General features: G+C 31.6%; 1 protein-coding gene across 4 annotated transcripts in view; it reads left to right on the forward strand.

Moving 5' to 3' along the window:
* LOC132921626 (cell adhesion molecule 3-like) overlaps positions 1 to 16,950 on the forward strand; it is a 410,858-nt gene that overhangs the window by 355,228 nt on the left and 38,680 nt on the right. For all 4 annotated transcript variants that reach the window (XM_060984754.1, XM_060984756.1, XM_060984755.1 and 1 more), the window contains 2 exons: positions 2,973 to 3,156; positions 5,733 to 5,872. In XM_060984754.1, the coding sequence (XP_060840737.1) occupies positions 2,973 to 3,156; positions 5,733 to 5,872 (324 nt within the window). The remainder of the gene's footprint in view (positions 1 to 2,972; positions 3,157 to 5,732; positions 5,873 to 16,950) is intronic.

A 16,950-nucleotide genomic window follows, 5' to 3' on the forward strand; every position in this document is an offset into this window, starting at 1 on the left:
TAATTTAAGAGGTCGTCACTTAATAAAGGTTCAGAATCACTGGTTTCTACGAACAGTACAAACATATTCTGGTATATGCAATTTAAATATAGAAATTAATATTTTAATAAACGGTCACATTTGTATGTTTTGTGTTGAGATTTAATTCATGCATATAAAATATTGTTTTTATGTCTCCTGCAGTGGTCTATAATTCTATTCGTGTTTATAAAATTGATGTTAGATTCTTATAAGGGTTACAACAGTATAGCTGCTAGTCTTTATTTTAAACATAATTTTAAAGTTAAATATTTATTTTAACTGACCCGCAATATATGTTTGACCTGTCCTTTACACGATAATTTTTATGGATTATTTTCACATAATACTATTAATTTAAATTAACTTAATTATATAATATGAAATGAGTACGTTTTTCACACTTTTTAAAAAAAAAGTATCGAATATTCAGATTTAATGATGTATTCGAAATACATAATTCGATGAAAATCTTTTTATAACTGTAACAGTTAAATGTTTTTGTTATTTTCATCAACGTTAAATACTAGTAAGTCATTAAAAATATGGAATTAATAATCGCTTTGTCCGAGAAGATCAAAAATGAAGGTTAATAAACCTAGCGTAAATATACACTTATAAACAAAATTCTTCCACAATAATATATTTCCTGATAAAAGAAAGAAATCAACTTACTGTAAATAAATTGCATGGAATGTTTCTTATCAAGTATTATTTAACTTCTATAATTTTGTTCAAAATGTTCAATGATGAATTATTCATATTGCACCGCTCCTTATATACACTTTAGCCTTTACTCACTGATTGACTAAATTGCATTATTATACCAAACTTCATGATTTCGTTCTCCTTTAAGTCTATCAAATATGGTACTGTGTTTTAGTGTCGTTTATATAACGAATAAAAACTTTATAAACTTAATAATAAACAATTTCAAAAAAAGAAAAAAAGAAATTAAAACCATTTTCCACACATAAAAGTAAAACCAATTAAAAACACATAATATTATAGGATAGTATGATGATGAAGGCTTTGATTATAAACGACAACGTGGTTAGTATTTTAACCATATTTAATTTCCTGTTTACATTCATATAATAAAGCGATGCGTAAAAAAAAGTCAAGCACTTTATATTAAATGCAATATATTATATAACACGAAATTATTTATAAATTATATTAACATATTTAATTTTCTTTTAAAGTTATGATAATAAAAAAGAAAATATTGTCACGAAAAAGATTTTTTTTAAATTAATTATTTTATTTATTGATAAAATATAACCATTATATATTTTTATACAAAACTTTTTGAATATCAAATTATATTATTAAATCAGTGGTTCGCGAGCTGCTACCTTTTAAATTTTAATACAAGAGGTGTGAATGCCGAGTTTAACTGACGAAGAAAATTATTATTATTTTTATTGTTTGCTAAATCTTGAAAACTTTATATATAGATATTTAATATATTGTTGGTTACTTAATATAACACGAATTATTCATAAAACTAAATATAAACTATGATCAAAAATAAAATTGTCTTTTTAAAAATTTAAATCTTGCACGTCAAATTGTCTGAGAAAATATTTCAACGTGAATATATTTGATCCTTTAATACTCTTTACTCACAAGACGTATTCTAAAACATATGTTTAATTTGTATTTACTTTAAATAAAAAATAATGGACTAAACTATTTTAAACATATTTTTCCTACTATACTAAGTTTTAATAACAACAATTATTTATTTACAAAATACTTATAATAATAGAGATTCCCTAATTAATAAATAACATAAGGAACTGATTTCAAAATAATATTATTTAGTGATATGAGAACGTTCACTTCAATGGTATTTTTCTACGGTATCTATATTAAATTAAAATTTTTCAAATACTCTACGGGTCCAATCTGGCTAAAAGAAAAATTATAAAATTATCAAGCAAAGTTCATAATTTCACTCGGAAGTTTAAAATAATCGAAAAAGAGATATACAATTTATGTTATATATATTTTCAAAATGTATTATTTCATACTTTCGATTATTGGAAAAAAGTTTCTAAAACTGAAAAAAATTTGTTTAAACCTAGCAATACGTTTGGGTCATAAATATTTACTCCGTTCATGAAAAAACTAACAGTAACGCTGGGGCTATATTCCAGAAAATATATTATTATAAGCAGGTGTACTGTACTTTGTTTACCAGCTAATAACCTCATAAAGACGTACGATTTATTTTGTCTTTTTTTTAATTAAAACGTATTTCTTTATGTTCGAAATGGTTACAACGATGGTTGCACATTTCAAGGTTATGACAAAAGGTTATGGTGCCACCAATTGAAACAATATATATAATATATATACATGCATATGTACATAATATGTATACACATAATTCCAGAGGCGCGTATTAAATTTAGTCCTTTCGTTTCCCCCAGGGTCTCGTTTGTGCGGGAAACGAGTGACCTCCTAGGATATTCCCAAACCAGTCGTTTGGAAACGGCGTCAGCCACCGCCTCCACCGAGATCCAATAAAGGCTTATTCTCTATATACATATGCATACTGTTCGACCGGTATGTACCCTTTTCCGTTAACATATGCTGTACGCGCTTAAAAGCGTTTCGACAAACGCGGTTTTCCAGTTACCAGGGTACGTAACACTGTTATAGAGTTTACGCCGATTACTCGCAGTGGCTTGACGCCTCGATTGAGTCCTATTAAAGGTTATATTAATAGTTTAAAAAAAAAAACAACAACAACAACAACGCTGATTTCGGGAATTATATTACGGATAATCCTTTAACGAATCGCGTCGAATCTTTCGTCTGCGCAAAAACTAACTTGTGCGTTTCTTCCACGCTGTTCCGCCGACAACGATATTGAAACTCATCCTCATCAACCATATTATCTATCTGTATCATTTATATTATTTTTTTTTTTTCGTCCACAGTGCCCACGGTACGTATGTCAGTGACCGGTACCGGTGATGTGACAAGAGGCGGTAGTGACGTTTTCTTCAAGACCGGCAGCACTCTAGAGATCGTGTGCAAAGTCGTTCACGCTGGTAGCAACAACGGGTCCAAAGTGTCGTGGTACAGGGGACCGCAAACGATTTCAACCGGGATCACCGAGAGGTAAATTCGTTTCTTATTCACTATTCAATATTTTTAATCTGCTTACGAGAGTCTTCGATATCGCATATTATTAACTTACAAGCCAAACAAAATTTGAAAAATTGCATGAACTATAAGTGTATAAATAATATAAATAAATTGATTTTATCGCTTCCGAAAAAAAATGATAAAAAAAAAAGGTCTGTAAATCGTCAATTTAACTAATCGAATAAGAAGTGAATACAATAATATTTATATCTTACAAACTATTTGGTTTAGATTATCTAGTTAAGTATAATGAAAACATTTTTATTGCTATATGTAATACGTTGTATTATACTTATTACGTATACATTTTTATAATTGAAATTAAATATTTCTGATTTTTATTAGAAGTTTTTTTTATTATTAAAGTAAAAATTTATAATCTATATTACAACATGTTTGTACAATAAGCAAATTTGATAAGTAACGAATACAATATGAACGGTGAATATTATAAATCGGAAAATTGCCCAGTGGTAACACTACTTAACACCCAGCACGTATGTTAATTATTGAGAGATGCTAAAGCAGAAAGTTCCTACATCATTTTCTTATTAGTTTTCATCGTGGGCTGTCGTGTAATTTGTTCGTTGATAGTTAGTGATTAGGGTATTAGCGTGTGATTGAAGTTTACTCATTAGAACTTAAAGTGATACTTAAATAAAAAATACATTTTGAATATACTATTTTAAACAGCCAACATTATAGATTTTAGTGTTTTATGTTTTTTTATATTTTTTGCGTGGTTACATCTATTATTTAATCACTTTATGAAGTTTATATGAATATATTTATTTCATCTTTTTGTTATTTACATAAAATATGCACACATTTTAAAGTTTAAGTATTGTATATTTACAAGAAATTAATATTAATATTTAAATTATTATTGTATATACCTAAATCCAAGAAAAATTGAAACATTAAAAAGCAGTCAGTATTAATTATTATAAAATTGAATTTGAACTCGTTTCTTGTGTTTTCTTAACTATTGTGGAATAAAATACATTTAATCATAATAAACGTAGACATTTATCTGAGTTACAAAATTTTCACATAATAAATAACACGTTCAACGATTCACTCAAATTGTGATCAAAGTTATTTATAAGGTTAAACGCACATTACAAAACTTTAACAAGTGCACTATACATTCTTAAACACACTTTCTATACATTTTAATAATTTACGTAACAATTATAATATAGAATGCCTTGAAATCAATTAATTATACTGAATAAAATTGTTTGTTTATGTGAAACAAGAGCAAAATAAACATAAATAAAACAAAAATGTGTTTAGCAAGAACAAATAATTATTACGTTGTAAATAATATATAAACGATTTATTTATAAATTTATAAACTGTTATGCAAAGCAGATTTTGAGAATATTATATAATATGTGTTTTTTCTTTATGACAAGTTTTGTAAGTTAATACTTACAAATGATTCAAAATAAAACTTTAAAAATTGATCGTTAAATCATATAATTCCTTCCTTTAAAACAATTGTTTGTATTTATAAATAATTGCCAATCTTATTTGTGAAGAAGTAGGTTCCTTTAATTAAGTGGTAGTTTTAAACTATTGAATTTAAATTGGCGTTCTCGGTGGTCGTAAAAACAAAGCTCAAACTCGTTGACTGCTGGAACGGCGTTAATCAAATACTTTAAGAACGCTTACTACGGATGACAAGAGTCTGTGCAAACGGCTGACTTCCGGCAAAACGCCCGTGTGAGATCTCACGGTTATTTCCGGTTTTTCTTTAATACATACATACGCTTTATCTTTCTATGTGTGCAATGTAAATGAAAAAAAATAATACAGCTAAGATAATACAAGAAAACCATCCACTTCCGGCAAATCCAATTTTCTAAATGGACTATTTCTTCTTTGGTACCACCTCTTTATATTCCTATGTTCTATATCGAGTACTAGAAGCTGTTGACTTTTGTTTTAACCTTTATTATATCTGAATACATAATGCATCGTAGACAAGCCTACTAAAATTCACATATGTATTACTATCAAATGACATGTGGTTTTCAGCGTTACTTGCATAGTAAATTAACACTGCTATAAAAATTGAAAACTGTTTTATAATAACATAAATACACCTTAAAGAATAATTATTTTAATTTGGAAAAATTATTAATAATTTTGTGGATAGTGATCAAGACACTTCTAAATATATAGCCCGGCTTAAAAACATCTCATTCTTAAATAATAAGTATAGATTATAAAAACAATGACGATAACTTAAAAAATAAAATATATGTACTGTTCTATTTATAATTTGTAATTTTAATAATACACAGATACCACTACAACTCAGAATAAAAATATAAATTTAAAAAAAATCTCACTCATAAAACACTACATTCCTATGTATGTCAATGTAATCATCCGGTCACGATACTAATATTATGCTCACGTATTGATCAGCTTAAAAATATATCCTCTTACGTACAGATGAGTTTTGTGTATTCTTTTTCTATTGCCTTTTTACTGTGCACCTGTATAATGTTGTGTTTGTTTCATGTATCACGTAGGACCAGCAATGATTCTAGTTATACGACGATCGTGTCCATTTTGAAAATCAAACATGTACAGAAAACACATTCGGGCAACTACACGTGCTTGGTTGGATCGCCGTCAGCATCGGCGGCCGTGACTATTCATATACTTAACGGTAAACCATTTTATATAGATATTTAAATAATATTTTCTACCGTCATCGGTTCGTCATTCGTAATCATATTATATTATGCACTGTAAAAAATTGTATTAGAAATTCGGTTCATATTAATATGCACTAATATTTAAATGGGTACATATTATTATATACTATAATAATATTATTAAACAAGATTTATCAGAAAGATATTACAGTTTGATTACATTTATAATATATATATTAGATTATTGTAATACACCCTATATAATTTAAACCTATCAGATTATAATATATGTATTATATAATTCTGTTTTTTAATATAAAGAATACAGATTATAGAAAAATTATGAAAATAAAACAATTTATAATACGCATATTAACCATTATTTTCTATTAGGTACTTATTACAGGTATTTAATATATTAGGTATATTATGTCAAAATTTCAATTAAATATGCTTTATAATATAATACTCTACATTGTGTAATCTATGGCTACAAACAACTTCCAGTGCTTAAAAGAAATATATTAATATTTAATAACCTGTTTTCTATATGTGATATACTAAAACAAAATAAACAAAAATGTTTTTTTTAACATATTTATTTCGAAAAATATGAATGCTATAACGATTATAAAGGTGAATATTATACTTTTATAAATCTTACCATTGTGAACTCCAAAATTAAGATCTTCCATAATATATAAAACGCTTTATGTAAACTGGTCTTCAGTACAATATTTGTACTCAATAGTTTAAGCATAACAAAAATTATACCATGATTCCAAACTTGATATTACTTTAAAATTAAATTAAAACTAATTCCCAACCTTTATAAGTTGATTATTTTTATTTTTATTTATTTATTTATTTGTATGAAGTATATATTATATATTTTTATAAGTTATTTTAAAATAATTGAAGAATTTGAGTATCTTAAAAGTTATTGGGTCATATTTTATCTTTTATTTTCTTACAAAGTTAATGATCAACGAAAATAAATAAACATTTAATAGAAAACGACAAATTAAAAGATGTTATTAAATTTAAATATATTTTGTTTCATTATTTCAAGAAAATTAACATTTTTTAATCATTACCTTAAAATTATGTTAATTTTCAATAAAATATCTTAAGATTATTTCATTAATATTTAATTTTGCTTTAAATACCAAATGTTATTTTTATCGAAGAACATTTTTGCATTCTATTACAATCGTTTACATATACATGATATTCAGATGTTAATACACAGCATATAGAATTTTTATTATAAACATTTTTAAATTCAACCACAATGTGGTATATTTAATATTAATTTTTATGGTACTAATTATAATTATAAATAACTTCGTAAGGTTTTGTAAATAGAATTATTGACTTATCAATTAGTGTAATATAATAACGAGTACAAAGAAAGTACCAATTAAAATTTAAAACTTTAGACTGAATTTAAAAAAATAATTAATATTTAACTATAATTATATATATATGAAAATTCATAATACATTCAAAACAGTTTAAAACTAATCTAAAGTATGTGGGTTGATCATTTTAATAGAAAGCTCTCATCATTTCATAAAATATTAACGTTATTGAAAATATGTACTTCACATAATTTGAATCCATCTATCCATTACAGCACAATACTTTTGGAAAAAATTATTCGTTTTATTATTTTTAATTTTTTTATTTCATATTTTTAAGCTGTATTATTGATTACATATACATACATTCATATATATAATATATCTAAATATATATTATAAATAATCAGTAGCTGTACTTAAATTTTTCTGAGAATTTTACATATTATACATAAATAAAATTTTAAACAAATAATTAATTAGTATAATTATTTTACGGGTACTCCACAAAATGTTAGTTTACTATAATTCCACTCGACTTAAATTTAAATATTTATAACTACCTACTGATTCAAAATTTGATTCTTATTATATCAAAATTGTAAATTAAATATATTCCATTTTGAAATATATAAATAAAATATATATTTTCATTCAAAATAGTACTAAATAACTTAAAAAATAATAACGATAAGAGTAAAAAGTAAAAAATATAATTTTGTTTTTCAAAAATCTTGTTTACAACGAATTTAAAATATATAAAAAATACTTATACATGTTTTGAAAATAATTATGAGTGTCAGCTATTAAACTAGTCAACAATTTTATTGTAAATGCTATTTGCGATGCAGCTAAAACTGTAATAACAATTTTCACGAATTAAACAATGATAGCAATATTATATATATTTATTTTTAATATACACATTTACAAATCGGTACATACCACTTATTTACAGATCATTAATGATACGTTTTACTGTTGAATGATTTCAAAAATATCTATTTTTCAACAACAGGCGGTCAATATATAAAACTAGGAGATAAAATTATAAGAATACCTTCGCTAAACCATAACTTGTTTGCCAGAATGTTTAAACTATTTTCAAAAATAATCTATAAGAACATGGGACGTTAACTTATTGAAATATTAATTATTATAATATTGTTTACCTACATTTCTGTTCTGCAACTATATACCCATATACATCATCAGTCATCACTCAAAAAACACAATGTCTTATCTGCAAACGCCATAATAACAGCAATAACTTGTAACGAGAAATAGTTATATAGCACACTACCACGGCAATAATACTACTACCACCACCAGTGGAGTATACCGGAACTAAAAATTACGCTACGCGCATCACAACAATACATCATGCGCGCACCAGATCGCGTTAACGAGCGATTCTGTATAAACAGCTAGCGTGGTCGGCATTTTTATAATACTTAAAAGCCGTCCACGGCGTACATTTCGTAATCAGCATCACAGTTACATTCTAGCAAAAGCCTAATGCTAATTCACAGCCTCACAAGTTACCTACGAATCGTAGTAATACGGCAAAAGACCATATTGGCTACCCGGATAACTGTCACCGAGGAGACCACACGACTAGGCATAAATACAGCCCGTCGATCGATAATAAGACACCTCCCACCTTCCAGTTCCCTCCCGATCGATAAGTCATATTACGACGTAGATGATATAGAGGAGTACATTTGATGTGTACTAATGCCCTGTATCGTTGTCTCCATACTGATATGACTGTCGATCTGTATCGCAAGCTACCGATAACTTAACGCCGCCGCCGATAGGAGTCCAGCCAAGCCGCGACCCATCCGCCGACAATCAGACGCTGCAGCCCAGAGGACCATTGCCACAGCCCAGGAACAGTACGACGCCGCCGATAGGAGTCAAGCCAAGCCGCGACCCATCCGCCAAGACGCCGAGTACACCTGACAATCGTCCCTATCCCACTGTCACTGTTTTTGTATACGGACTATGGTAATACCATAGTATACTACCTATACAAAAATATATGCTTTTTCCTCCATACTTCCCCCAGTAGTATTGTGTACGGACTACGGCAGTACCGTAGTAGTATACCTACACAATATTATTTGGATCAACCAATCCATCCTCCCCTCAGGTTATACACCCGGACACCGTGAGTTAATATTATATATATATATATATGTGTCATCTGTGTTGTGTATCGTATTTACTTTTATTATATGCTAAAAGCAAATTAATCTGACAAAAGAAAATAATGTAATTTATAATTAATTATTGTAAAGATTATATTACTTAAATAAAGTATACGGATTTGACGCTCTAAAACGGAAAATTTAGTAGTGTAAGTCATTTCGTTACAATTGGCGCCCAACTTCAAGGCTCGATTTGGAAGAAAATTCTACTTCGACTCCGAGATCTTCACCATTTTGCAAAGAAGAAAAAAAAAAAAAAAAAAAAAAACTACATCTTTAAAAATGCCACCGAAAAGGCAGACAATCAATGAAGAAACATTCCAAACATTCAAAAAAGAAATCGAAAGGAATAGTCAATTTCTGGTACAACAACTATTAAAAAAGATAAACGATAATGAAGAAAACTACAATAAAAAGATCAAAAATATTAAAGAAGATTACGATGAAAAAATCGAAAAACTTAAAAAAGAAGTACGAGAAATCAACAATAAAAATCAAAATAATATGACACGTGTGGAGGAGCATAACGTACGGAACTCCAACATAGAAATATCAAAACCGACATTTTATGGCAATCAAAAAGATCAACACCCGATAGATTTCTTACAAAATTTAGAAGAATATTTCAAAGTCAAACAAATAAGCAGAGAAGAAAGACTGATCGTCATGCGAGACTGTCTCAAGAACGCTGCAAATAATTGGTACTTAACAATCAAATTTCAAATTAAAAATTACTCTGAGTTTAGAGATGCGTTTATTGATGAATTTTGGTCGAGAGAAATACAAATTCAGACATGGAGTAGTTGTCTCAACACATCACATGTACCAAATAATACTACATACAGAGAACACTTCTCACAATGGGCATCCCGACTACGTCACCTACAAGTCCCACAATTATCAGAAGAAGAAATAGTAAGGAATATAGCGAGTCATTACCCAGGGTATCTCAGAGCAATATTGGTATCTCTACCAGAAAAATCAATTTTCAACGCCATGAAAATACTTAGTACCGAGGAAAATCGTAAAGAAAGACCCGAGACAGCAAATACAGAAAACAGTACCAGCAACCAGCCACCGAGGAACAACAATTGGAGAAGTTCTGGCAGTGAGAGAAATCCAAGACACGACCAGCCACGAAACAACTGGAATGGCCAACCACAACACAACAATCATAGTCACCCACAAAGAAATTGGAATCAAAGGGGACAACAGAGAGAAAACGGCAGCGACCAGCCACAAATCAACCAAGTCAGTGTAGATGCGATAGAAGAAGTAAACGAAAGAAATGACAACCTACACACGTCACATGCCGTCAATAGTATACCCACTAATAATAGAATGATTAGCCCATATATACAATGTGAAATTGAAGGTGAGTCGATGCAGCTATTAGTTGACACTGGAGCAACAATTAGTGTTCTAACAAAAGAAATCGTGGACCGGATTATTCAAAACAACAACCGCGTACCAATGTTACCGATCAGTGGAGTCCAAATAAGTAACGCTATCGGGAAAAAGATATGCAAAATATCTAAACAAATTTTTTGTGAATGCAAGATGGGACCAGCGACCATTTTCGCGAACTTTGTGCAAGTGGAAAACTTAAACGAGAAGGGAATAATCGGGGCAGACGTTCTACGACAATACAATACGCAAATAAATTTCAGTAATAGAACAGTGACATGGAACATAAATCAAACAATTTACCATACACCATTTGCGAACATTGAACCAAAAGTCATAACTGAGGATCATCAAATGAATAGGATACAGATCACTAGCAATGATGACGAGAACAACCAACACCTGGGGGACGAGCAGCGATTAGAATTTGCCCAGTTGTTGGACCAGTATCGACATATATTTTCCGACCGTCCAGGAAAAATTGAACAATATCAATGTCGAATAAAAGTCAAAGAAGGGGAGCCAGTCTACCAGAGACCGTACCCTATACCAATGTCCAAGGTCGAAAAAATGGATAGAGAAATACAACGAATGTTGGAATGGGGTATAATAGAAAAATCTACATCACCGTGGTCTTCACCAGTAGTTGGTGTCGAGAAGAAAAATGGGGATATCCGAGTCTGTATTGATGCGAGAAAGGTCAATCAGCGTATTATACCAGACCGAGAATGTCCTAGTAATATAGAAGAAATCTTGCTGAAATTTGAAGGAGCACAATACCTAAGTTCTATCGATCTCACAGCTGGATATTGGCAATGCCCGCTACAACAGGAATGCAGAGAAATCACGGCATTTTTATACCGTGGGAGGAACTATCAGTACAAAGTACTACCATTTGGATTGGTGAATTCAATAGCTGAATTCCAAAAGATGTTGGATAAAGTTTTGGGACCAGAAATATTAAACTTTGTAGCCATCTACGTGGACGATATACATATCATGTCAAAGAATTTCCCCGAACACTTGGAACATCTGTCACAAATTTTTCAAAAGTTCAGCGAACATAATATAACGATCAACGCATCAAAATCACATTTTTTTCAGTCGCAAGTACTATTTTTGGGTCACGTCATATCCAAGGACGGTATCCAGATGGATCCGAACAAAGTTAGAACGGTTCAAAATTTTCAACCACCACAGAACCGAAAGCAGATCCAAGCATTTTTGGGATTCATAAATTTCTATAGAAAATATATTCGGGACCTTTCGGAGATGACATCGCGGCTGAGTGAATTGTTAAAAAAGGGGACTCCCTGGAGATGGACCGACCAGCACCAAGCTTCGTTCATAGAAATAAAAAAGGCATTTTTGGAAGATATAATCATACAATATCCAGACTTTCAGGAATGTTTCTATTTGTCCACTGATGCATCCCGCACAGCCATCGGTGCGGAACTCTTCCAATTAGACAAAGAGGGCAGACATAGAACTCTAGGGTTCATAAGTCGGACACTGAAAGATCCTGAGAAGAACTACCACACCACGGAACTAGAACTATTAGCGATAGTCTTTGCATGCAAGAAGTTCCGGAACCACATATTAGGATATCCAATAAAGGTACTAACAGATCATAAAGCGCTCGTGTTCTTGAAACAATGTCAATTATTAAATGCAAGACTCACCCGATGGTCTATCTTTCTACAAGAATTCAATCTCGAAATTATACACATACCCGGTAAGGAAAATATCGGTGCTGACACGCTGACCCGATATCCACAGGGCGACCAAGATTTTGAACAGCAGAATTGTATAAACATTGTTATAAACAAATTAATGTTACACCAATACAGCCGTGAGCTACAGAGTCAATTCAAACGCTTGCATGAAATACAGAATCAAGATCCAAGACTACGTTGTATCATTAACCGACTACAAAACAAACCAGACAAGTATTTCATTATGCATAGGAACTTACTATTTTCCATTGAGCGGAACAACAATTATCGAGTTATGGTCCCAGATGTAATAAGTGACCAGTTGATCAAGGAAACACACATCCATTTTGGACACATGGGAGCATATAAGACCTATCACATACTAAGGAATAACTACCAACTTCATAACATGTATATTAGGATAAAGAAATTCACTAAATCATGTGAACTATGTCAAAAAAGCAAAGTCAACAATCAAACAGCAAGAGGACCTACTATATCCACAATACTAGCTGAACCTAAACACACCATATCACTAGACCTAATGGGACCATTGCCCAGGGGACAGTTGGGTATGAAATACATTCTAGCGCTAGTTGATATTTTTTCAAAACATGTTAAGTTATATGCCATCCGTCGTGCTAACACGGACACCATACTCAACAAGGTTTTACATGATTATCTACCGAAACATGGACCAATTAAGAGAATATTGACAGACAATGGAACTCAATTTACAAGTAAGAGTAACCCAATAGAAAGAGTCAACCGCGAAATAGGGAGAATTCTGCGGGCTTATTGCTCTCACAAACATACCACGTGGGTGAAATGGCTGGACAACATTGAATATTGGCTAAACAATACTACACACCAGTCAACCGGATTCACACCCACACAAATATTGACGGGGAAGAAACCGTCCTTAAGCATCGATAAGTTTATACCACGACCAATGGATGAACCGGTATCAGACATCAATGTCATAATAGAATTGGCAAAGAGTCGTCTACAGAAAAGAGCGGAACAGCGTAACCAAATCAAGGATCAGAAAAAAAGGTTTCCCACGTACCAGGTGGGACAACAGGTGTTGGTCAAGGAGCATAAACTATCTTCAGGCACCGATAAAGAAATACATAAATTCTTTTTACTTTATCGAGGGCCATATATTATCAGTCAAGTCTATGACAATAATACACTAGTCATCACGGATGATCAAGAGAAACCGCAGATACAAAACTTCAAAAATGTCAAGCTGTACGTTCCTCCCGACCCAGGGAAAACGGAAACAGGGAAAGAGCAATGAAATAAAATAAAATAAATGTTTGTGTGTCTATATGTCTGTGTGCAGGTGGTGGGTATATACTCGATGTCACATATTTACTTGTTCGTATTATTAGATGTACCCAAAACAGGAGGAGCACACACCAAATCGACATCAAGGCTACAAACATAATCGTACTAAGTGGTTGGACCAACTGCTAGAAACTAGGTACCAGGAACTTTTTGGTGACGACCATCTAGCCGAAGACATTCCACTAGTCAATCAACTGAATCAGGAAAATAATAACCAAATCAACGTATTACAAGCGACCACGTTACCTATTGACAAACAGTACGAACGAGCCATGGCTGAATATCAGCGAGAGAAGGAAGCCGAGATTACCAAATACAACTTCCAAGTCGCTATGGATTTCCCACTCACGCTGCAATGCCAACCTATCGTCAGCACGCCATCCGAGGTGTCAGCTATGACCGATGAAACTATCGAAATGACCATTAGCCCTCAAGAAGAAATGGAGATTATTGGAGAAAGTAGAGAACCCGAAGTCGGCGTACAAGGTGAGAGTAGACGACAACAGAAAAGGAAGAGTTGGGCGTATCGGAGGAAGCTGAAGCATCAGGCCAGAAAGAAAAAGGAATAAGCAAAACCCCATCACAATACTATCATCAACACCACAGTCAATACGTACAAAATTTTATTTTTATAACTATTCTCTCCTCTCTTGGTTTTAAATCATTTGATTTTAATGTCGCACAAGAAAGAACAAAATGATTTAAAAAGGGGACAATGTAACGAGAAATAGTTATATAGCACACTACCACGGCAATAATACTACTACCACCACCAGTGGAGTATACCGGAACTAAAAATTACGCTACGCGCATCACAACAATACATCATGCGCGCACCAGATCGCGTTAACGAGCGATTCTGTATAAACAGCTAGCGTGGTCGGCATTTTTATAATACTTAAAAGCCGTCCACGGCGTACATTTCGTAATCAGCATCACAGTTACATTCTAGCAAAAGCCTAATGCTAATTCACAGCCTCACAAGTTACCTACGAATCGTAGTAATACGGCAAAAGACCATATTGGCTACCCGGATAACTGTCACCGAGGAGACCACACGACTAGGCATAAATACAGCCCGTCGATCGATAATAAGACACCTCCCACCTTCCAGTTCCCTCCCGATCGATAAGTCATATTACGACGTAGATGATATAGAGGAGTACATTTGATGTGTACTAATGCCCTGTATCGTTGTCTCCATACTGATATGACTGTCGATCTGTATCGCAAGCTACCGATAACTTAACGCCGCCGCCGATAGGAGTCCAGCCAAGCCGCGACCCATCCGCCGACAATCAGACGCTGCAGCCCAGAGGACCATTGCCACAGCCCAGGAACAGTACGACGCCGCCGATAGGAGTCAAGCCAAGCCGCGACCCATCCGCCAAGACGCCGAGTACACCTGACAATCGTCCCTATCCCACTGTCACTGTTTTTGTATACGGACTATGGTAATACCATAGTATACTACCTATACAAAAATATATGCTTTTTCCTCCATACTTCCCCCAGTAGTATTGTGTACGGACTACGGCAGTACCGTAGTAGTATACCTACACAATATTATTTGGATCAACCAATCCATCCTCCCCTCAGGTTATACACCCGGACACCGTGAGTTAATATTATATATATATATATATATGTGTCATCTGTGTTGTGTATCGTATTTACTTTTATTATATGCTAAAAGCAAATTAATCTGACAAAAGAAAATAATGTAATTTATAATTAATTATTGTAAAGATTATATTACTTAAATAAAGTATACGGATTTGACGCTCTAAAACGGAAAATTTAGTAGTGTAAGTCATTTCGTTACAAACTACGACAATATAATAATAATAATAATATACATTATAATGATAACACCGTGCAAAACATGACATGTCGTAAGAGAGTGGTAGCGGTGATATGTTTTAAAGAGTGTATAAATGAAGAATACAACGTAAAGTGATGTATTTTATTTTTGGGATCATAGCCAAATGTTATAAGAAAAATGCGGGATAAAGAGTGGTGGTAAAAAAAAAGTGCGCCCTTCTATACACCACCAGCGGATACGCGTTTAAATATAAAACTTATCTGGTCTGCATATAGTCGAACGAGCGAGAGACCCAACTTTGCCACCAAAATTTATGTGCGGTGTGGGACCTGAGAGAAGAAAATGAAAAAAAACTTCTTCGAACAGGAAGTATAACAATAATAAAACGAGAATAAAGATAAGCGAGTTATTGTCAGATAAGAAAAGTGTATATTACAGTAAACTTTCAAAAAAGACGTAGTATAAGCTAACGTCTCGAAATATTTCGATTGATTCAATAAACTCGTATGCTTATAATTATTATTTGTTGGTGTATAATATAATAATGCAATTGGTGAGATTTTTGGTCGATATTTATAAGATTATAACTACACTAAAAATGAAAATTTCATGATAAATGTATGCCATTATAATTCAAACATATGGATAGATTAAAAATAATGAAAATGCTTTCAGACATAATTATGTCAAATTGGTGTCAAACATATTTAACATTTTAATATCGTATTCATACATAAATTATTCAAAATTAAAAATTTGACAACGTTTTATTTCATTATAGATATACCTATAAGCGTAATTTAGTTTATTTTGTTTTTCAATATTTTAAACACAATGTTTAATACTATAAATACACTATAAGATACCGGTTAATGTGCAGTACAGCGAAATAAGCAGTTTAATCATTTCAATCCCGAGTACTTATCCTTACACTAGGCTAAGATAAATCCCTCAGAAATAATCCCATGAATATCAAAACGTCAAATTCATTGTGAAATACAATAAATATCGACCATAAAATTTAAAAACCATACCTACGGTTTAATAAAATCAATAATTGTCTACATCACGATTTATACATCTTATCATATTCCGTTAATTTAATAAATAAACGTTGATGAATACAAATATAAGTTTCAAAATTATTCTTACAACTTATTTATGCTAAGCTAAAATTATTTGGTGAACAAAGTTTTAGAAAAAAGTCAATTG

Source organism: Rhopalosiphum padi, chromosome 2 (assembly GCF_020882245.1).
Source record: "Rhopalosiphum padi isolate XX-2018 chromosome 2, ASM2088224v1, whole genome shotgun sequence".
In the NCBI taxonomy this organism is placed as follows: domain Eukaryota; kingdom Metazoa; phylum Arthropoda; class Insecta; order Hemiptera; family Aphididae; genus Rhopalosiphum; species Rhopalosiphum padi.